The 27,916-nt window shown below is 39.6% G+C and overlaps 3 protein-coding genes and 1 long non-coding RNA gene across 17 annotated transcripts in view; 3 read left to right on the top strand and 1 right to left on the bottom strand.

The window, feature by feature from the left end:
• Positions 1–177: 177 nt before the first annotated feature.
• Positions 178–1,516, top strand: LOC108143416 (SAP30-binding protein). Its single transcript, XM_017267820.2, has 3 exons — positions 178–387; positions 451–1,193; positions 1,257–1,516. Exons 1-3 carry the CDS (start codon positions 295–297, stop codon positions 1,393–1,395), a joined length of 975 nt encoding a protein of 324 aa, XP_017123309.1. The 5' UTR covers positions 178–294; the 3' UTR covers positions 1,396–1,516.
• Positions 1,397–1,868, bottom strand: LOC108143418. Its single transcript, XR_001774333.2, has 2 exons — positions 1,749–1,868; positions 1,397–1,594 (listed from the first exon to the last, which is right to left on the bottom strand). It is a non-coding gene; the product is annotated as an uncharacterized LOC108143418 (long non-coding RNA).
• Positions 1,869–1,896: 28 nt separating this feature from the next.
• Positions 1,897–27,916, top strand: part of LOC108143413 (serine/threonine-protein kinase N) — a 34,204-nt gene continuing 8,184 nt past the window's right edge. Inside the window, exons 1-4 of one of the 12 annotated variants that reach the window (XM_017267807.2) lie at positions 1,897–2,041; positions 2,804–3,098; positions 19,809–20,130; positions 21,811–22,349. In XM_017267807.2, coding sequence (XP_017123296.1) covers positions 3,078–3,098; positions 19,809–20,130; positions 21,811–22,349 — 882 coding nt within the window. In that variant the 5' untranslated portion in view covers positions 1,897–2,041; positions 2,804–3,077. Of the gene's footprint in view, positions 2,042–2,803; positions 3,099–12,432; positions 12,797–15,389; positions 15,581–18,533; positions 18,869–18,947; positions 19,359–19,808; positions 20,131–21,810; positions 22,350–27,916 lie in introns of those variants that run through there. The other 11 variants (XM_017267806.2, XM_017267803.2, XM_017267805.2 and 8 more) reach the window with 11 other exon arrangements.
• On the top strand, positions 24,090–27,799 carry LOC108143414. Of its 3 annotated transcripts, none has more exons than XM_041707525.1 (4): positions 24,090–24,257; positions 25,014–25,404; positions 25,465–25,893; positions 25,953–27,799. In XM_041707525.1, exons 2-4 carry the CDS (start codon positions 25,174–25,176, stop codon positions 27,555–27,557), a joined length of 2,265 nt encoding a protein of 754 aa, XP_041563459.1. In that variant the 5' UTR covers positions 24,090–24,257; positions 25,014–25,173; the 3' UTR covers positions 27,558–27,799. The 3 variants fall into 3 exon arrangements, with proteins under 3 accessions (XP_041563459.1, XP_041563458.1, XP_017123308.2); XM_041707524.1 differs by having other exon boundaries at positions 24,090–24,237; XM_017267819.2 differs by lacking the exon at positions 24,090–24,257 and having other exon boundaries at positions 24,281–25,404.

The following is a 27,916-nucleotide window of genomic DNA, read 5'->3' on the forward strand; positions in this document are numbered from 1 at the left end:
AAAATTATTTATAATTAAGTTTAAATTTTATATTTAAGACAGCTTAGAAATATATAAATCAAGAAATTATAGTGAAATCACGGCAGATTAACGAAAATAAGCAAACGGAAAACAAGCTACATTGAAATGCTTAAACGGTCACATTGATTACACAGAAAAATACCAGAAATTATTTCCCTCAGCCCTGTTTTGCTGCCAAAAGAAAAATAAAAGAGTTTAGCACAACATTAAACAAATATTAAAAAGAAAACAAAGGACTCGAAGGCCCCTTAAAGCTTAAAAACAATCTCTAAAATGGCCGCACTGGCCAGCTTGACTGCCCAGTACACGGATTCCGAGAACGAAGGCGACGCCAGTCCGGATTCCCAGAATTCCACGGCGTCCCAGGTGAGTGCCAAACAAACATGTTTCAACACAACAGCGTACTAATCACCAATTACCAAATTACAGGTAATTATACCACCCAAGCGTCCCTCGCCCACGCCCACCAAACAGGATGGGGAAACGAAGCGATCCAAGGAGAAGAAAAAGAAGAGGGCTAAGAAAGTTCGAAGATTGGTGAGCTACCAGGATGACACCTTGATTTCCGACGAGGATGAGGACCGCGCAGAGCCCTCCAGCGAAGACGAGTCCAGCAGTGGCGAAGAGAGCGATAGTTCCAATTCCCAGAGCGGAGATAGTCCCAAAGCCAAGGACAAGAGCAGCACGGGAAATGGTTCCAAGGACGGGGACACCCCAATGGAGGTGGACGAGGAATCGGGAGGATTTCCGGCGGAAGAACGTAGCGCCGAGAGCTACGAAAAGGATCCCAAGTACGCCAAGTACAAGTTCCAGCTGCCACCCGAACCCAAGGGTAAACCGTCCGCGGAATTGGTGGCCAAGATCACCAAGATGTACACAAAGATGCGACAGACCAATATGGACATGAATCGCGTGATCCAGGACCGCAAGGAGTTCCGCAATCCCAGCATCTATGACAAACTGATCAGCTTCTGCGACATCAACGAGTTTGGTACCAACTATCCGCCAGAAATCTATGATCCCCTGCAGTGGGGCGAGGAATCCTACTACGAGTCCTTGGCGGCGGTCCAGAAAACGGAGATGGTGAAGAGGCAGAAGGATCGCAAGGACATGGACAAGGTGGAGCAGGCCACAGCTTTGGCCAGGAAAGTCGAGGAGGAGGCCAAAAAGCGGTAAGCATGCGATGACTGTTAGAATCTCTTTAAATTAATTGTTTATTTGATTTGATATTGCAGCAAATCCAAATGGGATCAGCCGGCGCCCTCGTCCACCGTTGTTAAGCCCACTCTTCCCGCTCTAACCACCACTGTTACGGGAACAAAAGGCACTGTCATCTCCGCTTTTGGATCCCTGCCCAAAAAGCCAGCCGTTTAGCAACATTGTAGTCTTTTATTTTAAATCATTGAAACGTGTTTGATAAGCGCTGACCAATGCGCATACAAATACAAAGTGCTTCTACTGTTTTGAATATAAAACAAATATGTTTAAGTTGAAATACTGTTTGGTCTTTGTACTATTTGCTGGCGATTGTTATGGATCTCTGGCAAGACACCGGAATTGTCCTGTGTGGGTCCTGAAAGTAAATTGGAAGACCTTGAGACCCAAGAAACAAATACTACCAAAACTGGAATTAATGGTAATTTCAAATAGAATTCTTAATACGACCGACTGAAAACAACAACAATAATCAATGTTATACATTTAAAATAAATGTTTTTTTTTACTACCACAAGTTTTAAAGTTAATATAAGTAAATTCCATACGTCATAGTAAACTACACAAATTAAAATTTAAAATTATATTTTTTATTTTCTGACTATAGAAGTTATCGATATTAGTATATTTTCAGAATTGGTTGGCGTTCTGCAACGATCTAGCTACGGTCACTCTAGTTCCATGCTCGAACATCCGTGTGTTGGGTATTTTTGCGTTTTAAATAAAAAAAACACAAACAAGCACAAGCTGTGTTTATTTATTGCATGCAGGCGGTTAACCAAAAGTTATGATTTAAAAATACTGAGTGCGTGATAGTTTATTAAGTGTCTAATTGTAAATTGAGTCAACGCAACGCACGCAACACAACAACAACCACACACCGAGAGAAAAGAGAGAAGACAACGCAGCAGCAGCAGAAGAATTTTTCGATCTGAACTGAGTGGATGTGTGTGTGAACGAGACAACCTGAGATTTGTATAAAAAGATAAAAAAGATGAAGAAGATGCCGAGTTAATTGTAAAACCCGGTGTGTGTGTGTGCGAGTGCTGAAAAAGTTTGTTTAAACAAACTTGGCCGTGCTAATAATTCAAGGTGCATTTTAATGCGGATGTGGCCATTTACACGGCAACCGGTATTTCGTCTGCCCCTTTATTTCACTTCCTTTTTTTAGCTGCGCGATCTGCTTCTTTTTGCCGCCACTTGCGCTGCATTACCCCTCCCCCTCGCACTCACTGTAAAGCTTATTTATAAACCGAATTGCAATAGCAGAACAGAACAGAAAAAGAAAAGGAAGAACCGTTCAATTGTGTTCCATTGTCTCTGGAATATGCATTTTATTTAGCAACAACAAAGGGGGAAACATGGGGAGAGCGGGGTAAGAAGAAGAGCAAACCCCATCTTTTTGTTTCGCTCGCAACAATTGCAAATGAGACGCTCTGTCTCCCTCTCTCTCACTCTATCACCTTTCGGCGCTGCCACTTGTTGGTGTGTTTGTTGTGTGTGTTTGTGTGTTGCCCTGCCCAAAACAACTGAATTCTATTCATTTTGTTGCTTTTTTCGGCCGCAGGAAATCAAATGAGAGCGCACTCGATAAAAGAGATAAAGAAAATACTGTTCGGCATCAGGTGTTAAAGTGCTAAACAATTCCAAAAAAACGCAAAAGGAAAGTAAACAAAACGTGACGCGTGTGCTTGTGAGCGGCGCCAATAAAAGCCAAAAACAACAAAACTGACACCCAAAAAGACACAGACAAGAGCAACAACATTAATAATAACCAACATCTAAAACAACAACAAGAAGCAAGGGCATTGAGTGATTCAACGCGGCGAACCAAAAAAACCATGTCGGATTCGTATTATCAGGTGAGTTTGTGTGTGTGGGTGTGCGTCTGCCGGTCAAATCGGTTGCTTAATACTTTTCATATCAGCATGTCGCCCACCCCCTCTCTTTTGTAGATTTGGGTGTGGGATCAGCGAACATTCCAACGTGAAATACAGTCCATCTCTAAAACGAATTTTAACTTTTTATCTTCTAAAAGCACACCTTAACTACGCACATAAAAACTACAATTAAATCCCAATCTGCAAATGACTAATATGTGATTGTCAGTTTTCCATTTTTGGCTAACTGAAAAGGTAACACTCATCTCCGCTTTGAGCCAATTTCTGGACTGCGTGTAAGTGCCCTCCTTTCTGCCGCACCTGTTGCGCACCGGTAGTTTCCGCTCCAGCTGACGGAAGCCACTTGTGGGTCATCCCTGGAGCTCGCATTTGTGGGCCCCCAGTGGCCAGGAATACTAACCGTGCCAATAAAAACAGCAACAAATGGCTGCAAATGACATCACTTTCGTTAGTTGGCGTGCACAAATCGCGTTCCACATTCAAATTCACATTCCGCTCGCCAAGTGGCAATTGCCTTAAGTGCGTGACCCGCAGCCTAAAAATAGATACCCAGCGGTTAATATTTTTATGAACCTTTTAATACCTATTGAGTAATTTGAACGCATTCAAAATATGTAAATTTGTTGACCCTTATATTTTTGAGATCTCAGATCACGCTCTGTTGATAGTGTTTCTTTCAGTGTAGTGCAATTACCGGCGAGGTTGCAATTAGTTGGGTGCTCGGCAATCAGTTGATTACAGGGTATTTAACTGTGCAGTTTATAAATAGAACACTCTGTCAAGTTGTTTTGGTCGATGCAACGCTGCCTTATCTCAGAAAGTGCTTATCGGTCTTTATAAGTTCTATATGCATCTTCTGTGCTTCTGTTCTTTAATCAGGAGAAGCGACAGCATCCATCACGTAGTGAATGACTCAGAGAAATCATTTAGGACTGACCCATTAAGTTAATTTCATAAACCATTCACCAAACCTTTTGTGCTATTTTCAATGGTAAATCTTTTGGAAGTGCAAACCCCATCGAAAATGTATAAGCCCAATGTAAGTCACACTCGGTGTTTAGCCAGAAAACCAGATTCCTGAAGAAGGAGCAACGGCAGCTCCTACTTACATACTTTTGCCATTTACGGCGGTGCACCTGAGAGTTAAAGACGAGACGCAATCTGCCCGCAGGTTCGCTTCTTTCAGACTGAAAACCGAAAACCGGTTTCGGTTTCGATTTGAGCCATCTTGGCGTTGTTCTATAGCTGCTCGGCAGAACAGGGTCAGCCAGTCGGCATGGAAAATAAAAAAACAACTTCAAAATCCTGGACTGTTTTATTCAACAAGTTTGCAAGGAATGACTGTGTTAAGTATGTGGTAAATCTATATTCCGAGTATTTTATTAATATTTCTATTTTCACAAATAAGACTAGTAAACAGAATGAGGTATTGTAGTTTTAGTTTATTCGTAAATGTAATGCGGAATTAAAATCAAACAAACTTTTGCAAAAGGCATTAATTATTCTCGTTTAATAACAAAAGAATGTCCTAGACTTTTGGAAAATCTAGCCTACTGTCCCTTGAGTGTTTTGAGTTTGGTTTCAAGCATTGTTGATTTGTTTAACAAATTTGCAATGGGCAAAAGGCCTCGACAAACACACTTGCCATGCATGCGGAATGTTAGGCAAACAGTTTGTGTGGAATGGCGGTTATCCCATCAAGTGTCACGTGTCCCTGCCTCTCAGCCTTACCTTCTCCTCCCGGGCCATCTCCTGTATTATTGTGTGGCCTCATCTTGGCCACTGACAGGCTGTCAGAACAAACAAAGGGCCACACAACAGAGTACGAGGGAAAGGGAAGTGGAGGTCCGTATGTTGTTTTCGCTGGTCTGTTGTTTACCTTTGGCTCCGACTGCATCCCTCAAAGTGCCTTCAACTGAGAGATAATTCCGCCAAAGTACACCAATTAAAGTTGCATTTTTTCACTCAGAATTTAATATACAAAGTGTATTTACAAACATCAACTAGTATTCCCATGCAAGGTCCAGATTTCTCTGGAAGGTTTTGCAACCTTTGTGTTTTATACCACTGAAAATTACAAACCAATTAAATGTACCTAAAGTTCAATATATTTTTAAGTCATTCGTGGTCATACATAAAAAAAAGATTTAAATTAAAGACAGCTGGAGAAAAATTTTAAATTTTAAAATAAACGGAATCTAAGAATCTTAGAAAAGGGCAAGCTATATTTTTATATCGTATTCTATTTTCCTCCATTTATCTTTTTAAAATAGAAATGCCTCTCAGATAAAGATACAACATAAGATGTAGATACTACTGTGAATTCCTTTAATTAAATTGCCACTCGTGCTCCGTCTTGTTTACAGTTTCAATTTTCCTCTGATTCTTCGGGTTGTTTCCGCACATTTGTTTTGCACGAGTTTTCCTCAACCCTGGGATGCATTTCATTAAATTCAATTTGTATCTATTAAGTTGGCGTTGGCTGGCCTGATGGAAACTGATAAGGTATCATACTGCGACTTGTCGTGATTTGTTTATGTAAATTTTAGCTGCGCAAAAAAGTTTTATTTCATTTAAACGATGATGCGACTTAGTCTTGAGTTTGCGTAAAAATAAAACGCTTTTCCACTTTCTTCCCTCCTCTCATCAAGCGAAAAAGTTTCCTTTTCTCAGGCAAAGCTTTACAGATTATTTTGTTTGTTTTCCATTGCTTTAGCAAGTTGTTGTGCTGATGGTTTCGTTATCAATTTGACCCTCGGAGCTGCTTTGCTTGCTTACATAAATTGAGCAATTAAATGTTGCAAAATATATTCATTGCTGCTAGTCAAGCGTTCAAATGGAAATTTTATTTCCATTAGTTTTTCTTCGATTTTCCCGAGAGGCAAAAGAAAGTGTACAGCGGGGTTGACGGGCATTGAAAATCATTTAATTAACTTGCTGCCTCTCGCTGGCCTTTAGTTTTTGTTATTTGCTGGCGTTATATCACATCCATTTGCCCCTCTCCGCATTTGACTAAGTTAATTCATAGCTCGTTATTGTCTGTATAACCCACCCCCTTCCATTTCCTCCCGCCGTGGGCACATTTAATTGCTGCAATTGATGAGTTCAATTGCGCAAATTATTGCGCTGGCTTTGTGCTACAGTTGAAGCTGTTGCTCCAGTCCTTTTTTCCCCAGATCAATATGAATTTGTGGTGGTCTCGAGGTGGACGCCTGATTGGATTGAAGCCTTGTTTATGTGGCTGCAACAACAGGTGGGAGGCAAACAAAGCCATGCCCGCGGAAGCGTTAATCGAAAATGCCCTTAGAAATCTATAAAATTGCTGAGTTATTGTTGCAGATATTGCATTTAAGTCAATGGTTTAACGGGCTTGTCTTCGTAGCTTGTGAAAATATTTAATGTCAAGTAAATGAAGAGTTTTCCTATGGAAAGGTACAAGTTGAGATTCTAAGGTTGAACTATATTTAAACCAAGTTTTGTCCCATTTCGGTTGCCTCACTTTTGGCTCGGCGAACGGGTTTTCTCCTTGAACTCGAAAAAGTGGAAAACTCGAATTCGGCGCATGCAGGTGTCCCCAATTACAGTGGATTCTCGAAATTGGGACAACGTTAGTTAGCCAGGTTGCTCGTTTGGCTTGCAAATGATGTGCTCCAAAGAGGGAATGAAAGGAGGAAGTGGCAAGAACCACAACAAATGCAGAAACTAGTTGCAGAAGTAGAACTTGTCTAGTTTGACATCAGGAATGTGGTGCTGTGGTGCACCTTCTGCCAGCGACTTGAACTTGCCACTATCGCTGGCTCCACTTGGAGTTGCAGTTGCGATTTCTATGGCAGCAGCAACCGTTGCACGTGCAGCCGTCAAACAGCTGGCTTTAGTTGTTTGTTTGCTCGTTTTGGTTGTCTTTGCCGCGGCTGCCCACCCCTTCATTTCCATCCAATTTTCTTCGCCTGCGACGACTGCTGCGGTAACATTGATTTCTGTATAATTTTTGTAATTTTCACTTTCACTCGACCAAAAACGAACAAATGGCAAACAAAAACAAAAACAAAACCTATGGGCCGCCACTGCGACTGCGGCTATTGCCATAAAGCATTTTTCAATCAAATTAACAGCATGTTAATAGCATAACAGAGACATGCCATTTGTGCATATGCGAGTGAGAAAGAAATGGAGACAGGGTTCATAGACACACTGCAAATATTTCATATTTAAGGGATTGTATCGATTTTCCATTATGACTTCAAATTTAGTTTGAAAGCATATTAAGCACACAATAGAAACATTTGGCACTTTTAATTGCTTAGAAAACTCGAACAATATTACATTTTTTACAATCGTGCAAAACACGCTAATGTACACCAGTTGGTATATTAAAAAATGTGTATTTTTTGAAAACTCGAACTTTTATTATATTAATAATTTTTGTATCAATTACATTGATGGTAAATGTTGCTTTAATTTACTCTATTAAAAAGGAGATCTGCATTTTATTTCTGTGTGGAAACATCGGTGCAGAGAGAAAGAGAGAGGAGAAAAGCGTGCCAAGCTTAAGTGCAATTGTTTGGCAAACACCTGCAATGTGCTCTCTCTCTTTCCCTCTTATCTTCTCGCACATTCTCTCACTTTTGAGTGCCGCTCTCTGCCAATTTTCCCACTCTAAGCTGTCTTCCTCAAACAGCCTCCGTTGTTGGTGTTGTTGCTCTTTACTATACCTTTTTTTTTCGATCGCTGCAAGTGTTGTTGACCGCTGAGCTTGATGCCGAAGCTAAAGCCTCAGGCGCTGCTCTCAAAATGCCGTTGTTCGTTGATTGAATGCAACAGCAACAACCAGCCACGAACAACGAACAACAAACAACAATACTGCAAAAGCTTCCAGTTTTAGAGATGAGTAAATAATTTTTAGACAAATGGGAAACGTGGCTTGGATAATGGTATTAACTGGAAAAGGGGCGTTATAAATTCAAATGATAATATTTACTTATTCTTGTGTTAATTTATTCAGCATATTAAATAGTCCAGTTCTTATGCAGTTTATAATTCCGGTTGTTGACCCTTATAAAATTAATAATTTAACTTAATTTTTTAATTTTTTTTTTAAGAATAGATGCATTTAAAAAGAAATTTTTTATTGTAAGCCGTTGAGCTTTTCTACACGTTTTCAATATTTTTTTATTTATTAGTTCTAAGCTTAAAAATAAATGTAACCAAATAAATAACTGAAACGCTTTTAAGAATTTTTAATTATAAATAAGTAATAAAATTAATTTCTCTAACAATTTTATCAAGCACATTGATTCTTCGTTTATTTAAATATTAATTGTTGTTTCAGTTCTTGAGGTTTTTTTGTAGTTTATTTCAGTTACTCTATTTTAAAAACGCATTTCCTGCGATAGTTCTTATCCCAGCGATAGGTATAGGTACTAAACTAAGCTTACTCATCTGTTATTCGCTAACTAGTGTTAGTGTGAAATCCATGTTAATCACATTACGTGTGCCCGGCTAATGCCTCGCCGATTCTGTGGGAATTGCTCTGATTTTTTTTTAGTTTTATCGCTGTTGCAGTTGCACCTGTGAGCTCTTAATGCAATTAGTTAGAGCTGTTGCTGCTGTTCCTCACCTGAGTTTTTCCATCAAATGCTCTTCGACACATGAGATTTCCCACTGAAATGTAACTGTAATACACATTCTTGAACTTTTTTAACCCAAGCGCAAAACTTAGATATATTAATTGGGTTGGCCGGGCTTTTGGATTTCGGTGATAAAAGGTTTTCAACTAGGTCTGGTTTATTCTTTTAACTCGTTGTTGTGGGAGATGCAAATGAGAGTAGACACCCTTCGAAAGACGTCTTAAAGCCAGCCAGTTGGAACTTTTCAGGGGAGAGGGCACCTTCCTCTTTGACGTTGGCCGACACTGTGGGCCCTTTTCCCTGTTTTTCCCTCGTTTCCCTATCTGCACCCCGCCCCCTTTTGGCCGCAAATGATTCTTCTTGGCAGCCATTGTTGGCACTGCCCTGTGTCATTGTGGCAGGTTACAGGCCAACTTCTTTATCTTGAATCACCAAGAAATGTGGTTTAAAAGAATTCGAGTTGCTGAAACGAGGTTTGTAATTCTTTTCACAGTTTTCAACATTTAAACTGTTTTTAGAATATTTTGAAAAGGGTGAAACGAGTAAAATACGTAAACTTAAACTTAACCAGTTTAGCAAAGTATTTTTTAGTGTTTCGGTTTATTGCAAAAGTTGTTAACCTATGACGCTTTAATATTTTAATATTTATTAAGATAATTTAATTAACAAAAATAATGTATTAAATTGATAACAATATTAAAAAGGGGTCTACAAATTAATAAATTTAATTTTTTAGCATGTTTATGTAATGCATTTTTTGTTCTCGTCGTCTTTATTTTTATGTAAGGGAATTTCTTTTACAGAAGTTCTACTGTACGTTCCCTGTTGTCGTTGTACTTGTTGCTGCATGTTGCTGTTGCAGACGACAACCATGACTTCCCACAGCCGCATCGATGCGACAACAAAACTGAGACACAGAGCTAAAGTTAAAGCCAAGAGACAGCCCGAGTTTTCCCTTTCGTTACGTGACAGCGCCCAAACAATCGCACGGCCCGAACAGTCAACAGCACAATCTCCTAAAGATACCAAACCAGAGACATCTACGACCGCAGATTCATTTGCAACAGCCACGGCTAAGACCTCAGACAATCTGCATATCCACTCAGATCTTAACTTGGCTTTCGTTTGCCATGTAACACGAGTATTTCGTTTTCGCATTGTTCTTAGCTAAGTTTCCTTTAATAATGACATAATTGACAGCCACTCATTTTCCGCCTCAATGCGGCTAGCTTTCCCGAAAAATCCATTTCCATTTCATTTTTAATCTAACCAAAAAGGTTTGCGGGGCTTGTGTAACTTTTTAAGCGTAATTTTGTATACTCTTACTTTTGTTGAGAATTTTTAAGAAGGTTGACGGTTGAAGAAGGTAGATTACATATTATATTTTTTTAGGACTATTCAAATATTAATCGTTATTATTGAAAGATCATTAAACTAAAAAAATCTGAACTGTGATTAATTTATGAAAATTATGTGCACATATTTTCCGAACTAAAGATTTTTAAATCCAAAAGATTTTTTATGTATTATATAAAATCATCAAAAACCATCCTACAGAACCATTTAATTTTTATTGAGGGTATATGAAGTTCATGTTTATCGCTTACAGCTTTGACACTTTTCCTTTTTTTTAGGCTTTAAGGAAAGGAGCTGGAAGAGGGGCGTGTAATTATGATGAAACTGGCTGACTTGGTTTGTCGGCTGGGCAAGTTTTTGGGCGCTGTTTTCGAACGGAGTGCGTGGCACTCTATACAGTGTTTTGATTCGGTGTTCGTTGTTTTGGGTCTTGGGTTTGTCAACCTCTGGGAACTCGGATCGACGTGGGCTGGGCGACTGGCATGACGCATTCGACGGTTTTCGGTTTAATTGCCGCTTTTCGTTTTCGCTTTTCCGAACGAGCGAAGCGCTTATCAGTCGCTGCACTTGGCATTGGCCATATTTTCTTTTTTGACTTGCGGTTTTTTCGTTTTGGCTGCACATCCGACATCCGGTTTCGAGTTTTGCAATTTCCGTTTTCCCGATGCGCTTAGTATCGGGAAATAAACACACCCACACCAACCGACCAACACGTATCGATTCGGAATCCCTTTGATAAAGTCATTCAATAGGTCAGGCGGGTGAGTCAGGGCCGCCTTAAAGGTTGGCGGATTGGGTTAAAAGGAGGGGCTGCCCCTTGGGTGTGGATATCTAATTAGTCACTCATTTGAGGGGCTTCTTAAGCATTTTTTTTTGTAAGGGTTGTGGGCCTCAATTTTGGTTTCAGGTGGAGGAACTTTAACTCGTTTTATAAAAAAACAAGTCAAAAATAAGACTATCAAAGAACGTATTGACAGTCAATTTTTAAAATTATAAAAATCTTAAGTTCTATTAGTGCACGGTCCATGTGTATGTTGTGAGGTAGTAATTAGATACAGCACCATTAGTATTTAAATTAGATACAGCACCATTAGTATTTAAATAATATACAAACTGTGACTTAAAATGTATGTGGTTTAATGAGCAATTATAATTTATTTCTCTAAGTATTTTGTTAATCCATTCGCAAAAGTATTCGCAAAAAGGCCATTAAAATGAGTTAAACACGATCCCGTTTCGGATAGTTTGTTCCAGAAAAATTTAAGACTTGGGTGAAAGAATTTCTCTAGTGTGGAGAAAGCCTTGGGCAAAGAATTTTTTTCTAATTGAAGCGGCGCCATGCTGAGCCATGGAATTTTTCCCGTTTCCTCTCATTCGCCCATTTTCCCCATTTTCCAGCTATTTTCGGTGCTTATGCAAATGACAACACTTGGCTTATCTCTTAGCATATTCTTCGGAATAAACCATAAACAAAAGTCGTGGCCAACTAAAATGTGTGACAGTTTCACAATAGTCACAAAATCGGAGATGCAGAGAGCTTATTCTTTCATTTTGAGAGGGAAGTGAGGGGATCTCTCTCAAATGTTAATCAAACATAGCTGTACAATTCCCAGAACTAGCACAATGGGAGAGTTAAGAGCAGATGGAAAGAGGAGTGGGGGGATAGAGCCAAGAGGAAATTGAATAGAATCTGAGCGGAGCCAATTAACAAACTTGAGTTGCGCACTCTCTTTGGAGTTCTGCCTCTCCGTTCTACTCACTCTTTTTTTGGAGCATCGATTTATTATGGTGCACTGAGAAAAGAAGTGTAACATTGAAGCAAAATTAATTCCAAGAGAAGGAAATATTTAAAAATTAGTATTTTTATGTTGGATTGACATTGCATTAAAATGCAAATCTTGATTTTACTTTTAGTGTAAAAAATAATATTGGTACGATTGATATGAAATTTGGGTTGTTGGTGGTAATCAGAAAATTATAAACTCGTTTCAGAACAGAAAGGTTTATCTTACTAGTTGAAACTGAAGTTTTTGCAATTTAGAATAAAATTTAGAACAGATCTCGAGTTTAGCTTTTAGATATGCAACAAATTTTTACTTTGTGATATCTAGAACTTGAGCGTTCTTTCTTAGTTCTGACTGGGGATCGATCTCTGGCGCTCTTTTAATAAATCACCCTTTAGCGGCTGTGGCTGCAGCCCTCTGCCACATTATCAAGCCGCTCTCTCGCACTCTCTCTTAAAAATTTCCCACTCTCGGCTTGGAGCTGCGGGCTTTGGGTTTGTGTGCGTTTCTTCAGTTCGCTCGCGGACTTTGAATAAGCCGGTTGTGTCGTTGGTTCGCTGCTTTGCTCGGTTTGATGGCTCTTTCGCCTGGTTCGTTTGTTATTGTTTGTGTGTGAAAGTAGCGGCGTGCAGCAGAAGCGAATTGCATAAATTGGGAAGCTAAAGCAAAAGCCTTTATACCTGGTGATTTTCGAATTTCTGCCAACGTACGGGGGTGCCAAAATAATTATATATGTTTTCCCAACGGATGACGCACAAATGCGTTTTGGCCATGTCAATGTCCTTAATTTCGAGAGGCACGCCCACGCCACGCGAGTGCAGATACAGATACGAATCCAGCAGATAAAGTTATACACATAAACGCAATGGGATTAGCCGATTTCTAGCTGAGTGTAAGTTGTTAAACGAATCTACGCGATTTGGACCATTTATTTTACGGCTTCTTCGTCGGCTTCAGCGGATTTCTAGTTAATAATTAAGACAAAAGGCGAAAGATAAAAGCCACAGATACAGAAACCGATTCAGATACACAAAACGGCGCTTGGGTGAAATTCCATTTCTCTTTTACTTTTATATTTCGTTTGGCTGCCAATCGCTTCGTAAAAAGTGAAAATCCAAGTGACAATCAATTAAAATTCGAGACCAGTCGAAAATCGATTTTCAGTTTCAAGCGAGCCAACATTTTGTTCTAATTTTGCCACAATTTGGTAGCGGCCACCTCGTCTTCTCTTTCACCCTCTCTTTATCGCCGCGTCTCTTTCGCTGGTTTTATTTTTATTTACGGTACTTACGCTACCGCGGCTTAACCCAAATTCACTTGTTGCATGTGCTGAATAAGCAAAAAATCGTTAAGAAAAAGAAGCGTTGAAGAAAAATGAAAATTTTCGTTGTTTTTAGTATTGTTGTCACAGTCGTCGATGCCTTTCTATGGCTTTGCCTTAATGCAATGCGAGTGGGTCAAAACCCCTCGCCAGCCCACCCCTCCTCCCCCTTTTTTGTCATTTTCCATATTGGGTCGAACTCGAATTACAAATTGAAAAAAATTAAATACAAAACCAGAAGCGTTGACAGCTTCAGTTGTCAACTAAACTAAACAAATTCATCAGCACCACATCAACAGCACATACATATGCCATAATGAGCTGTGCTTGCTTTTAAACGTTTTTGGAAAATTTATTATTGACACTTGAAAAAATCTCACTTCCAATTAAATTCTACTGTCATTGGGGTTTCGTAATGCAAAATCTCACACCAAAATCGATTTCAGACTGCTTAGGCGTTTGACCAAAATATACAAAACTGAAACAATAATAACAAATCTCGTTTGTACCTGTTAATACTGTTAAGCAGTCTTCTGCTCATAAATGGTCAAGTAATTTGTTTTTTTGTTTGGCACCTTATTTCGATGAAGCGGGTAACATAATTAGGCGATTGGTTTGGAAAGTGAAACGGATTTTGTACTACTCATAAACATGTTAATAATTAAGGCTTTGGATATTTTTACAACATCCGTTGGGATATAATCTTTTTGCAATTTGCAAGCATGAATTTTTTATTGAGCACTCATTTATTATATTGGTAATAAAAAATCGCTACATTAGTGTCAAAAACATAATGAAATTTGTTTGGTTTTTGTGTTTGTAATTATTATCTTTTATATAATATAAAATGTGTTCGGGATACATTTAGTTTGAGTGAATAATATTCATAAAATTTTATCGATCATTTTATCATTATATTTTTTAAGTGCAATGTCTTTTATGTCTGTTATTATTTTTTACCAAAAAAAACCCTTGATCATTAAATTATTAAATTCATAAAAGATAAATTTACTATTTTTTTTACTTTCTTCCCAATTGAAGAGTATTTGCCAATGCCCATCTCCATAATCGCACGATCTGTACCTTTCCTATGTAGAGTGCGAAAATTAAATCGCTCACTTGAACCACAAAAACAAAAATAAAAGCAAATATATCCCCCGTCTACACATGTGTTTTGTGGACGTGCGTGGGCCGATCAAGTGAAAAAGCATCGGATCGGCCAAGGGTATATCATGGGCTGATGTATGTTTATGTTGATGTGTGCCCGTGGAGTTTATATAGCTGGCGACCTTGTTTTCTGTTTGATTTCATGTGCGTGTGGCAAACGCTTCGGTGTTTCCTGCCCCGCTGAATACCTCTAATGCTGGAGCTTAAATAGCAGGTTCGCTTCTGTGTATGTTATGTTTTTTCATATATTTTTATTCGGAGGCAAACGACCGATTAGAAATCGTAAGTTTCATTGTTGCCCATTGGTCATTGGTCGTTGGATCGCCCCTTTACCTTCCCCTCCCACAATTTCTACTTCAAAGCGAGCGCCAATTATCAATTTATGAATTGCCGCGGGCCGAATCAAAGTGGTCCATCATCATTATCATTAGTTAACTGAATTTACTCCGACTTGATATACTAATAAATGTTTTTCTCTTTTCTTCTCGTTGCAGGTAAATGGAACATTTGTTTATTTAAAGCGAAATTTGTAGAAATTTTCCAAAAGAAATATTTCCAGTGCAAATGATCGACAGCACATAATGTATCTTATAGATAGAAGCGCACACGTGCCAGTATCTGTCTGCACTCGCCTCCCTTTTGCATTTGCATGCCAATTTCAGATACAAATTCTGTTATTTTTTCCGAAATTATGTGCGCAAATCGAAAAGCTTTCTAATCGCTTTTCCGCCGCCTAAGCGGAGCGTTTTTCCTCCTTAGCATTGCAGTTTGCGTCTTGGCAGCGCCGTGACATCGTCGCTTTTTATATTCGATACATCCAATTCGTATATATATATATAAAGTGTGTATATATGATGGATCCATAGACGTGGAGGTGGGTGCTCGGTGCTTTTTATTGTGACAAATATTTGGTCAGCTTACCCGCAGCGACCGATTTTTGCGTTGTGCAATTTTTCTTTTGGAAAATGAGTATACAAAATTTCGCATATTTCTACAGTGAGATAACAAAAAGAAAGAAATTAAAATTTAACAAACTGCCAATGTGTAACATTCGGTGTGTATATTTCAAAATTAAGGCAATTCGTGTAAAATAAACTAAGCAAAATAAAAGAAAACTGTATTATGGCATTGACCATGAATATGGTTTTTCTCAAGGATTTACGTTCGCGCCTTAAAGGATATCTGCACGTATGTATTGGAGGGTATTTGATGTTTTTAGTTTTAAATATTTTTATGAAAGTGGGTTCACAAAAAATGAAAAAGAACTGAAATCATAATTGACTAAGTTACTTGTATAAAACTCCAACATTTGAGTACATTTTTTTTTAACTATCAAAATCTACATCTTTTTGCCAAGTATTTCGTGTTGTAACAAAAATGACAACTAAATGTACAGGAAATATTCCCTATAGTTAATATTAATTGCAACAATTAAAGCCGTAATGTGTTTGTACATTCCGTTGAGCCTTGCTTAATTAGCTTATTAAAGCACAGAAGCTGATAAGTCGAAAAGACTGAACATTCTCACTTGTTCTGCCCCTTTCTCTTTCTCTTTGTCTTCTCACTCTGATTTTCTGCCCACACACAAGTGGTGTGCGTCAAAAAGAAATTCATAAATTTTTAACAATTTATTGAAGTTTTCTGACACCGCCTCTGCCCATTCCCCTTTGTTGGGCTGCATTTTTGTGCAACTTTCTCAGACAGCTGCTGTCATTATACATTTAGTGCTTATATATCGCCTTTGTTTCGATGCAGCCGAATCCCGGCGTATAATGAACATGTCGCTATATCGCATATTATGCTGATTATTCAAGTATGTTGTGTCAGTTTTTTTTTTTGCTCCGCTATGCTAGGTTTGCATTTTCCTCTGCCTTTCTGTAATCACATTATGCAATCTCATTTGGCTTTATTATGGTTATCAACATCAAGATGTTTTTAAGAATGCACCACTAAAATTTCACATGCGAATAACATTTCCCAGACATTAACCGCTCACTTAAAAAATTCAAATCTTGAGGAATTTGATTTTATTTTGTTAGTTCTGAAGTTTAAAGTATGTTTTTAACCGGAAAATTCTGTTCGATGCGATTATTATCTAATCCCGTATATAAGGAACTTAAATAAAGATGAATTTTGTAAGATCCTTAAATCATGCCTCTAATTTAATTTGTTTTCAGAAATCAATTTAAGTAAATGATTGCAATGTAATAAATAAAAATAAACCTTTTTTTTTTTTTTTAAAAACTCGATTAAAATTGGGAAGTTGCTAAATTTTTGATTTTTATCTTTTAACTTTTAGCCAACCTTAAAATCATTTTATCAATAAAAAGCCAATTGAAACTATTTTTATTTCGGAACATTAATTTCTAACATATATTTTCTTCAGTGTTTTTGTGGATTTGCCTGATGATTCGTCTGTCTAAATAGACGAGTTGAAAGGTGGGTGGATGGGTGGTTGTGTGAAAAAGAGTGTGGGATGAGTTTTGGCACTTACAACTCGCTCGTTCGAATTGCCGGTTCGATTCATTCCGAAACGCTCCTTCGATTTTAGTTTTAAGCTAATTGGCAATTAGCGGGATTGATTAAAAATCGCGTTATCCCATCGAAGATAAGTGTATTTGGACCATCTTCCCCCGTCCGAAAGGAACTCGATGTTTTGGCATTATCCGAGGTTGCGTTCGCAGCGAATTGAGTTGCGTGGTTTGAGCTTATCGTCGGCGAACGAACCTGTTGCTGCTAAACGGTTGACGTTCGTCACGATTCGTTTTTCGTTTTTCGATTTTCCCCCCCAACAAAACCACACACACACCGGTGCAAGTCCAGCCGCTCGTTATAGCTGGATGTTCTCAGTAACTGTTCGGCTATAGACGGGCGTAGTTAATTCCGATTTACCACCGGAGTTCGATAGCGGTGACTCAGTTGTGTCACCTAGTTATTGGTTATTAATCTCAACAAGTGTTGCAAATATTAACATAATTATCTCGTTCAAGTGCCAGTCATTCAAATAGGAAATTTAACAACCTTTATTAACTGGGGAAAAATATACGAAAAATAACGAGTGTTTGTGTGTGTGTGAAAATAGTGAATCAAAATGTATACCCTTGTGTGTAAACAAGTGGTTCTGGAATTCAAAGTTTCTTGCCAAACTTATCTGCTCCGACGGTTCTTTGATAAGAAAACGTTACGCACTCTTTTATTATTTTTCTGACAACTCAGGGCCGCATTTAGTGACGAGGGCGCCTTAAAAAATATCTAAAAAGTTTCAGGGTCGCGCCATAGCATCTAAATAAAATAAATCAATCAATAATCAATACAAAATATTGACAAAAGTTGAATGAACTAAAATTATAATATGTGTTGAAAAACGGAAAAGTTCGTGGTCTCAGTCCTTAAATTTCCCGAAAATCGATAGAAAAATTAAAAAACTAGTTGATATAATTTGTTTTAAAAGTTTTCCCTGAAAAGTTCTGCGCGTCAATAGTTTTCAAAAGCTAAATAATCAATAGACTTTATAGATAAAAGCTTAGATAATTTTAATCCCATTCGCGACATTCCTTAATGAACAAATTCCCAGATAATATTGTTGGTTCCGTTTTAAAAATATTTACAATGAGTTTCCCATAAACAATTGTTTATTGAAATGTGTTTACTCTGTACCTCTCTGCACTTGCCACTTTGTTTGGGCATACATATATGCATATGTTTTGCAGACCGTAGATTTCAACAAGAATTGAAAATAAACTTATTCAATCGACAGCACAAGTGGGTAACGTTTTTTTTGACTGTGTCCATGGTATAAATGTCGAAATACTGAATTTCTGTTGGAAATATAAGTGAGGAACACTAAAACAATTAAATTTGTTGTTTTCAAGAACATAAAAATAAGTTCATATGTTTCTGACAGATAAGAATGAACTTGAACTTTGTAATTCCGCTTTAGATTCCTATATATTTATCTTATTTATTTAGCATGTATTTCGCAATTTTTTATGGTGGGCCATATGACTTCAACTTTCGTTAAGAGAATACTCTTCAGTTTAAAAACAGAAGTCGAACTCCTAATTTTATTGAGTAAAACAATGTCTATATCTAATAACTTTACTGATATTTTCTGCATATAACAGTTTTTAATTTAATTGAACTCCTTACGATTCTTGTTGCTAAATGACTTTCCATTTGAGAAAACTTTCGTCTATCAAACAACTCAGCTAACAATGTTCTCAGCTTTAAATTCGTTGAGAAAGTGTAGCATAGACGATGACATTCAATTGAAATTGATCGACTAGAATTCCAATTTGCATAGTAATTATCGTCGGGTTGTTCGCTTGTTTCAAGTGACACCTTTGTCGACTTTTCCCGGGCAAGAGCCGCAATGCAATGAATGGTTATCAGATAGAAGCAATCGAGAACCGTTTAATGAGAAAGCCAAAGAAACTTGTTCAACTTAAAGAAAAGGAAGCAGAAGAACCTGGGGAGGTAGGAAAAAACATTTTCTTGATAAACGGCAGTTGGAGCCGTGTGAATAAAAGTGTGTATATTTTTTTTTGTGGGTCAGGCTGTTCCAGCTAATTACCGTGAACTTGTCAGCGCACAAAACGGCTGTAAAATGACCAAAGTGAGGTAATAAACCCGACGACCTAACGAGAAATCCGAGTGAATAATGTCCAGACTGGTGAAGAGAATCCGCAGCATGATTAATCCAAACAGCCAGCGGGATCGCGAAGATTCCTCCTCTATATCCACTTCGGAGAGCGGGATTGGTGGCAGGAAGTGCCACTCCCTGCCCCGACGGTACAGTAAACACTCGACTGCGCGACGATCGAACAGTGGTCTGTGGAATCGTCTGGTCACCAATGTCTTTGGTCCGGAAGATGAATATTATTTCGATGAAGATGCTGGGAGTGTTAATGGTGCAATATTCTACACCGATTCGGTTAATGGTTCAAACTATGAATTATCTGGAGAAGTGAGTTGGCAAAACGAAACACAAAAACTATTTTGTTTAAAAAAACCAAGTTTACAAGTTTTTTAAGTCTCGCAGAAGATAAAAGCTATTTAGGAATAAAATAATGAACTGATAAATAAACAATTAAAATGTTTTATTTGTGTAATCTATGCTCTTTGAATAATAATTAATCAGCTCAATTTGCTCCTGTCAATATTTTTTATAAGACTCAATTTATTTACAAGATGTAAAATCTCCTTTTGCTTAACGATCCCGAAACTGTTTGGAAAAGACTAGGAATTTTATTCAATTTAATAAATTTGAAGATATAAAATTAGAGTCATTATCACATTCGTAGCCAGAACCTCTCAACGAATTGATTAAACAAACACTTGTTACAACCAATCTTCTTGTAATGACTTTTAAAAGAATGACTAAGTCAAAATTTATATCTTGTTGTTTCATTCACAGGGCGAATACATAAAGCATCCCGTTCTGTACGAACTCAGTCACAAATATGGTTTCACAGAGAATCTGCCCGAGAGCTGTATGTCCATACGGCTGGAGGAGATTAAGGAGGCCATTCGGCGCGAGATCCGCAAGGAGCTGAAGATCAAGGAGGGCGCCGAGAAGCTCCGCGAGGTGGCCAAGGATCGGCGGTCCCTCAGCGATGTGGCCGTTCTTGTCAAGAAGAGCAAAAGCAAACTGGCCGAGCTCAAGTCGGAGTTGCAGGAGCTCGAGAGCCAAATCCTTCTGACATCGGCCAACACCGCCGTGAATAGCAACGGACAAGGTAAGTCCATAACAAATTCTCTTGAAGATTAAGTAACTCGCGGTTCGTTTCGAAAATCCATTAACAGGCAAACTTTCGAAAAGCCAATCATAAACTGTTGCAATTATACGAGAGCAAAAGTTGAGCATATTTTCATGCAACAAGTTTTGTGGGAAATTGTAACGAGACAAGTGTATTCCCAATAAAAAACAGGGCGTGCCAAGGGGTCGGGGCCACTAACGAAGCTTCAACCAAAACAAAATACAAAGAAAACTTTGGGTAGTGCGTTGAAGTTGAAATACCTTTTTCGGCTGGAAGATAAAGTTAAGGTCATGTGGTGAAGTTTGTTATTAAATTCAATTTCATGCTTGTTACAAATTGGAATTTGACAAGCTGTAAAGTGATGAATTAATCAAATTAATCAAAGCTATCTGTTAAAATTTGAGTTTAAATAACTTAACCAAGACTTATCTCTAATTTTAAACATAACATTCATTCAATGACAAAGAAATAACTTAACAAAACAAATAAAAAAACCTAAAAAAATGAAAGTACCCGAAAAAGAGCAACATTAAATGGACACGAATGCCGAAATTGTTCACGGTTTTGGGAATGGTTAAGTCCGTCTTTAACGAGTCTTTGTCACGCACTTGCTTTTACCACACTTTTCTTGGCCCATCACTTAATGCTCCATGGTGACAAAAAGCATTATGTTGGGTGTGAAAGATCTGATTATCGCTTTATACTTTATACGTATGCCCTCGTATCTTTAACAAAACACTTTGTGATAGACTTGGTGACAAACCGAATTTTTTTCCCTCATTTTCTTTTCTTCGCTTTATGTGAGCTATTGACACAACTGGTACGGTTTGTTTACATTTTCGAACGGAGACAGCGTTCTGGCATTCTATTTATCTGCTTCCGTGTTTGGCCAATTCCCCAACAGAAGCATTTATGTGACCCAGAAGAACCATCCACTGCTGCTTTTGTGTGGCGCCAAAGTCGACTTTCCATATGTCAAGCGATTGACATGTTTGGCAGCTGTCAAAGAATGCTGCACCAATGCCGATTCTCTTTAAATAGATAGATGGTGCATATAGATCTAAACATACGAATGTGTTTTTAGTTAGTCTATAGAAAATCAAACAAACAAAACCAAGGAAATGAAAAAAAAAACAACTTTGCAGGCGATTTATTTTTATTTTTTATTTTATTTATCGTTTTCTTTTTGTTTAACTGCAAGTAGCGATATAAACGGTAAAGATTAAGGCTGAGGTGAGGCTTATCATAGAAACTACTTGTATCTGACGAAAACCCATTATCTTACCAAACGTAAAAGTTAATTTTAACATATCAGGAAATTGTGAAATTAACCCTGAGGAAATTTCCAACACTTCATTTAAACTTGACTTTGAATTCGCCATAAGAAGCTTGTATTTACAAATATAAAATGCTGATTGGTAAATAGAAATTATTTCCACATACAACAGGTTAATAAATATATAACAAAATATCGAGTAAATCCCTAAATTTTAAATGTATTTTTTATCAAAAACTAACCCTTTAAAGACACAAAAAATAATTCATTTTTAATAAAACCATGTCTAAAAAAAACAAAAATAAATTTTCCAACGAAACTTTCTCTTTACAAACTTTTATATATACTATATTTACATTTCTATTGTTTCCTATTTCTTGCAGAGTCCATTACTGCCTGCATTGATCCCAATGGCGGTTTCTTGGTCAGCGGAGCGGTTGGCGGACTGGGCGGCGGAAGTACGGCTCTCGAGGGGGGCGGACCGGCTACCGCCAATGACAAAGTGCTCGCCTCGCTGGAGAAGCAGCTGCAGATCGAGATGAAGGTGAAGACCGGAGCGGAAAACATGATCCAGTCGCTGGGCATCGGGTGCGACAAGAAGCTGCTGGCGGAGGCCCATCAGATGCTGGCCGATTCGAAGGCCAAGATTGAGTTTTTGCGCCTGCGCATCATCAAGGTGAAACAGAATCGCGAGCAGGCGGATCGCCTGAAGGCCTCGCGGCAGATGATCGACGAGCACGGTCAGACGATCGGCGGGAACAACAGCAGCCAACCGCAGAGTCTGGAGACGACGCTGGAGGAGCGGATCGAGGAGCTGCGCCATCGACTGCGGATCGAAGCAGCCGTCGTCGATGGAGCCAAGAATGTCATCCGCACGCTGCAAACGGCGAATCGAGCACCAGACAAAAAGGCGCTGCAAGAGGTGAGTCTCACACAAAGTTTATCACTTTTGGGGTTACTTAAATTGGATAATCTATACAAAAAATCCGATGTTAGGCCAGTACTTTGCAGGTATTCTATAAGGTTATCATTTTAACGTTACTTACATTTGGTTTTAAAACCGTTACGAATTAAGACAGCAAACATTTTATTTTGTTTAGGTTTTTGTTAAAACAAATGTAGCTAAAAAGTAGGAATACTTTATTTTGCCACATAGAGGTTGTAAAAATGTATTTCATCAATATTTGCCAAATGCCAGAATGTTAAACAACATAAACAAATAAAATACCCTCCTAGTAATTTTTAAGAAATTCTAATCCCAGAGTTAATTAGAGCTGGCTGGTCGCCAGGCACACGTAAAACCCTGCAAGTATTCCCCCGTTTAACCGAACTCAGGTGTACATACCTGCTGCCATATGGCCACACGTCGTATGATTCATATTTGATATACCCATGCGTATACGTGATTTTTGTCCGACTTGAGGAAACGGCATGTGAAACGCGAAGCGGAAAGAAGGAATACCTAATTATGCGGCTGCTTGAAATATTTTTCAACGCTCTCCCTTCGTCTGAATTTCATTTTAATTTTAAGTTTTTTTTTACGCTAAATGTCGTCTCATTAATTAAATGGACGTAGAACGTCGCCATTACTTGAGTCCGAGAAAAATGATTTGGCAAGTGTACTCAGGGCCTGCCCTAATAATTTTGGCACTCGCTTTTTAGTTTATTTTGAAATATTTCAGTTAATAGCTCGCGTACAGAAAAAATGGTCTCAAAATATACGCAAAATAGGAATTTCACAATGCATTACCAGTGCACATATATATGCAAGTGAAAATATTCATTTTTTCTCTATTTCCCAACGTTAGCGTTTCCTGTCGCGTGGCAAGCTCGCTTTTTTTTCCCCTTTGTGATTTATCTTTTCACTGATGCTCATGCGGTTTTGTCTTTGGACTCAACATAAAACGTATACGTACAGACACTTAACTTCCGCACCAGCTAGTACAACAATATGTTGTCCGGGCTGTGGCCTAAATATTCTATTTGCAGGCCCCATTCCCATATTTATTTGTTCTGTGTTGCGGTTGCATCTGTCAGATGCAGAAACAAGAATGTTTTAAGAAGCCATGGTTTCATAGCCATATAACAAATTACAGTTTAACGAGCTAGTGAAAGATTGCGGGATTTTGATTAGTAAAACAGCTTGTTCAATTCGAAATATGATTTAATAATATAACTTATGAAATATTAAAACAGCTGTATATTATAACCATAATAGTAATGGGACCTATTTTGGTATGAAATATATTCAGTAGTAAGTAATAAGTAAGTATAGTAATAGGACCTATTTTGGTATAAAATATATTTAGTTGACATATTTTTTTTGCTGTGCATCAAAATATCGCAGAAGTTATGATACGATCGGCTAAACAATAAACACAAAACTTTTGCCGCTGCCCTTTTGGCCATTTGGAAGCGTTTTGCTAAACATTTTTAGAACTTTGCTTCCCGCTGGCCCACAAACATAAGATATATAAACACGTCTATATGTCTGTGCCTCTGTTTGATCGAGCAAAAACAAGAAACGTATAAAACCATCATAAGAAGCGGAGCGCAAAGTTCTATGGCCAGCATATGGGGAAATTTGTTGTTAGCCACCGTTTTGTTGATGTGTCTGTTTGTATGTTCGCTTCTCTAGCGAATTTTCTCAAGCAGCTTTTCCCCGACGTTCAGTGCGAGTTGGATTGCCGTTGGCTACGTGCGACGCCGCCTGGTGTTTCCCGATATTTTATAATTTATTTTTTTAATTACCGCGTCTTTCGTCGCGTTCGTGTTCCTTGGTTTGCTTGTGTTTAAAACTCTATGAATGTGTAATGAAATAATGCTAATAGTAATGAAATAATCGAAGTAAACTCGTGAAAAGCACGCACACACACTGTATAACTCGAATCGAATGTCTGAGCTTGGCATTAGTTCTTTCAAATTACGCATACGCAGCGTGCGCTGCAGGTTTTCAGCGCTTATCCACCTGCAATTGCGTAATTTCCCGTTTTGGATCGTCCGTTCTTCTCTCGATTTCCCAGATCTGGCTTTTGGGGTCATCTTGCAATTTTAGCGTAACGAAAAAGAAATCATGTAAAAAATAAAATCACATAAATATAGAAACAAAAATTTTTACAAAAGCTAAGAAAAACCGAAAGTGTTTTCGTTCCACCCCATCTCTTAGCCCCCGCGTTTAAAATGTGTGTGCGTTGGCTGAACGAAGCTAAAAATACGTGAAAACAAAAAAGCAAATTAATATAGTTGAAACTGCCTGTGAAGAATGTTTGTGTTAACCAAAAACGAATATTTAAATGGAAAAAATACATTAAAAATGTAAAAAATGAAAGCAGTTAAATTCTACCTTTTGTTTTGAGATTCCGTGTCATATAAACAATGAAAGGAATTCCTTGAATTTGTTTAAAATACAAAATTCAAAGGAAAAGTAAAATAAAATAGTTGTAAACAACCTGTGGAGATGTTACCACAATTTGTTGATATAAAATTACATTTTAATAGTTAGAGGATTCCATAAGCATTTTCAACTGAAATATTTGAATTCTGTTCGACAAAAGAAACCATGAAAGCGTTTTCCTGATATTTTTAGCAAGAATATAAAGTTCGTGTGTGACGTATATAAAGATATATGTAGTTTATATAGTGCGTGAGTGTATTTATGTGAATAAATTGATGGCACCTTGAGCCACACCATAACCACAGCCGAAATGTGTTCATGCTGCGATCGCAAAAACGGTGCGTAGGGAGTCATGAGCACGCCCACGCCCACGCCCACTCCGGGGGCTGTTCTGGGCCAACAGGTTCCACTGCCCCATGAATTGACCGCCGAGTGGACGGTGCGAGCCCATCTCACTTTTGCCCGAGCTGGTGAGCCGGTGCAAAAGGAGTTTGCTTCCCCGGAGGCTGTGCATCCCATGCGCGTGGTCTACAAGTGGTGCACGCCATGCGAGGAACCCGAAACCGAACAGGATGCGGACAAGGTGAGTTGTGTTTTTTTGGGATCTGCCCAACATTATTCACAACCATTGAATCCTCTTCAGACAGCAGCCACAGCGGGAACCAGCTTCCGTTCCACCAACTCCTCGGCCACCACCAATGCGGACTCTGCCTTTGGCAGCCCACACGCATCCAGAGCTCTTCAGAAGCCATCTGCTGCTGCTGCTGCTGCTGCTCCTCCTGGAGCCACTGCCCAAGTGTGTGGCACTCGCTGCCGGAGCACCTGCAACATCATGGTGTCGGCTGTGGCCGATTTCCTACCCCATGAAGCGGGAACCGGGACTGTGAATGAACCCTTTGTCTACCACAGCAAAGTGCGAGCCCAGCAGCTAAGGGATGCCTTTTCGCAAACGAGCGACACGGAGGAGCAGCCAGCCAAAAGACGTCCGGCTTATGAGCAACGAAGGGCCACCACCGAAGCACTGATGAATTTTGCAAGCAAGCGGCAGGCGGAGGAGGCTAACACTTATGTGGTGGGTTGCGAATCAAAAGTAACTCTTCTTACACTTGCTAACCAAATTACAATCAACAGCCAACCTACTCGCCCACGCCCACGACGCCCTCGTCAACATTTAAATCGGCTTCGATGTCAAGAATCCCACCGCTAGCTGGAAACTTAAGCCAAGGAGCTGTGCCCAGAACACCCAACTTGGGGGAGAAGAAACCGCGCACTGTTCACATTGATGTCTACTGCACGGGTTCCGAGGGTGATGAGGAAGAGGAGGCGGATGATGAGAGGCAGGCAGACGAGGAGGCCTCCAGCTCCTCCGATTCCGAGTTGGCCGGAAGCAAGCGCTACGAACTGGACTCGAATTCCACACCGCAAACCGTCCTTGACAACGAACAGATGCTGCTGCGCCATCAAAGAATCTCTGGGGGAGCAATGCCCAGGCGTCTGGCTCAAAATCAGGCGAAGAATCCAATCGGAAGCCAACAACATGACGATTTAAATCTGGGTCATGCCATTACAAAGTGCAGCACCGCCGAGGAAGTGTGCGAGTCCAAGCAGCTGCTCTTCCGCAAACACATTGGCGATCAGCGGGCGGCCAAGTTGGCTAATCTGCGCCAGAAATACATGCGCCAGCCCAGCGATGAGACGATCAGTAGCACTTACCCCAACTCTTCGAGGTCTACGATGCCCAGGGATGCCACGTGCAGCAGCATATCCAGTGTCATGGGTGGAACAGATTGCGTGGACTCGTCGTGGAAGGAAACAGACGAACTGGATACACCGATGGCATCATTCGGTTTGGCCAAATCCGATAGCTTTGAGTATGAGAACTCGCTCGATCGCCTGCGAATTAGCCAGATGGAGCGACTTTGGTCTCGTCAGCACTCGTTGGACCAGAGTCACATGCCAACCCACCCGGCAACACCATCCCCGCATCCCCTGCAGACAATCACGGAGGTGCAGTCGCAACGCAGTTCGTTCCAGCGCAGCGACACCATCCCCTCGGAATCGGATGGCTTTTCGGATGCCAATGGATTCAATACCTATCCGGGCAGGCAGTCGCAGTTGCAGCAGATCTCGCATTTCCCGCGTAATCGTCCCGGGTTTCTGCAGTTCTTTGGACCCACTGGCGGACCAGGTGGTGCTGCTCAGCCCACACCGCCAGCCACGGCACCCGTTCAACCCGCCGCGGCCGCCACTACGGATCCGTTCCGGCTTCTCCACCCGAGCTTCCGCTGGAAGAGCGAGGCCCGCGACAACCTCAGCGTGCAGGTGGCCTCCGGATCACCGTCCTCGGAGCGAAGTTCTCCGCAACTGCTGTCCGCTGCCACCACAGTGGTGCGCTGCGGCAGTGAGGCGCCACCGAGCACCACTTCGGCCAGTACTTTTGGCACCACGGTGACGCCTTCGCCGTTGCCAGTGCGGCGCTTTGAAATTTCACGCGACAGCCCAAGCCTTGCAAGTGAAGCTTCCACTTCCGTTTCCGGTTACACCCACGAGCATTTGGAGAAGGCTCGGCGCTTTGGCAATGTGGTGGCCATGAGAAAGCCCGGCCACCATGTGGGTCCCACCAAGAATCCGAATTGCCAATGTGAAAGCTGTCAACGTTGGCTGGCCGAAAGGTTTCAACTTCGCGGTAGAGCCTTCTCACTTGGTGAGAAGCCCTTGATCAGGCGTCCGCAGTAAAATAAACATCATTGAACCCTTTTGGATTTATTATTATTTTTCTTTGTCTAAGTCTTGCATTTAACACATTGCTTTTGAGATTGTCATACTCCCAATTAACCCAAACCCCAATCCCGAACCCAAAAACCATCTTTCTTTCGATTAGTTGTAAGCCATGTAAGCGAATGTTCCTCACACAAACACACAAATTGTGCGCTGAATCAATTTAATGTTGTAATAAAGTAAAACAATAGTTTAAGTTAGAAAATTATCTTTTATTTCGGTGGTTAAGGTAACAATTTGTACCTAAAAATTAAATTTAGATTTAATATGTTGCTAAAAACTATTTAGCTGATTGATTAAAGATCACTTAGCATTGG

The sequence above is a fragment of the Drosophila elegans genome, unplaced genomic scaffold (assembly GCF_018152505.1).
Source record: "Drosophila elegans isolate 14027-0461.03 unplaced genomic scaffold, ASM1815250v1 contig_183, whole genome shotgun sequence".
In the NCBI taxonomy this organism is placed as follows: Eukaryota; Metazoa; Arthropoda; class Insecta; order Diptera; family Drosophilidae; genus Drosophila; species Drosophila elegans.

What these genes read in the sequence shown, in the direction of transcription:
- LOC108143414 (XM_041707525.1), top strand. Translation starts at nt 25,174, where the DNA reads ATGAGCACGCCCACGCCCACGCCCACTCCGGGGGCTGTTCTGGGCCAA. An exon ending in CCGAACAGGATGCGGACAAG is followed by an intron (nt 25,405 to 25,464) that starts GTGAGTTGTGTT and finishes AATCCTCTTCAG; the next exon opens with ACAGCAGCCACAGCGGGAAC. An exon ending in AGGAGGCTAACACTTATGTG is followed by an intron (nt 25,894 to 25,952) that starts GTGGGTTGCGAA and finishes TACAATCAACAG; the next exon opens with CCAACCTACTCGCCCACGCC.
- LOC108143416 (XM_017267820.2), top strand. Translation starts at nt 295, where the DNA reads ATGGCCGCACTGGCCAGCTTGACTGCCCAGTACACGGATTCCGAGAAC. An exon ending in AGAATTCCACGGCGTCCCAG is followed by an intron (nt 388 to 450) that starts GTGAGTGCCAAA and finishes ACCAAATTACAG; the next exon opens with GTAATTATACCACCCAAGCG. An exon ending in GAGGAGGAGGCCAAAAAGCG is followed by an intron (nt 1,194 to 1,256) that starts GTAAGCATGCGA and finishes TTGATATTGCAG; the next exon opens with CAAATCCAAATGGGATCAGC.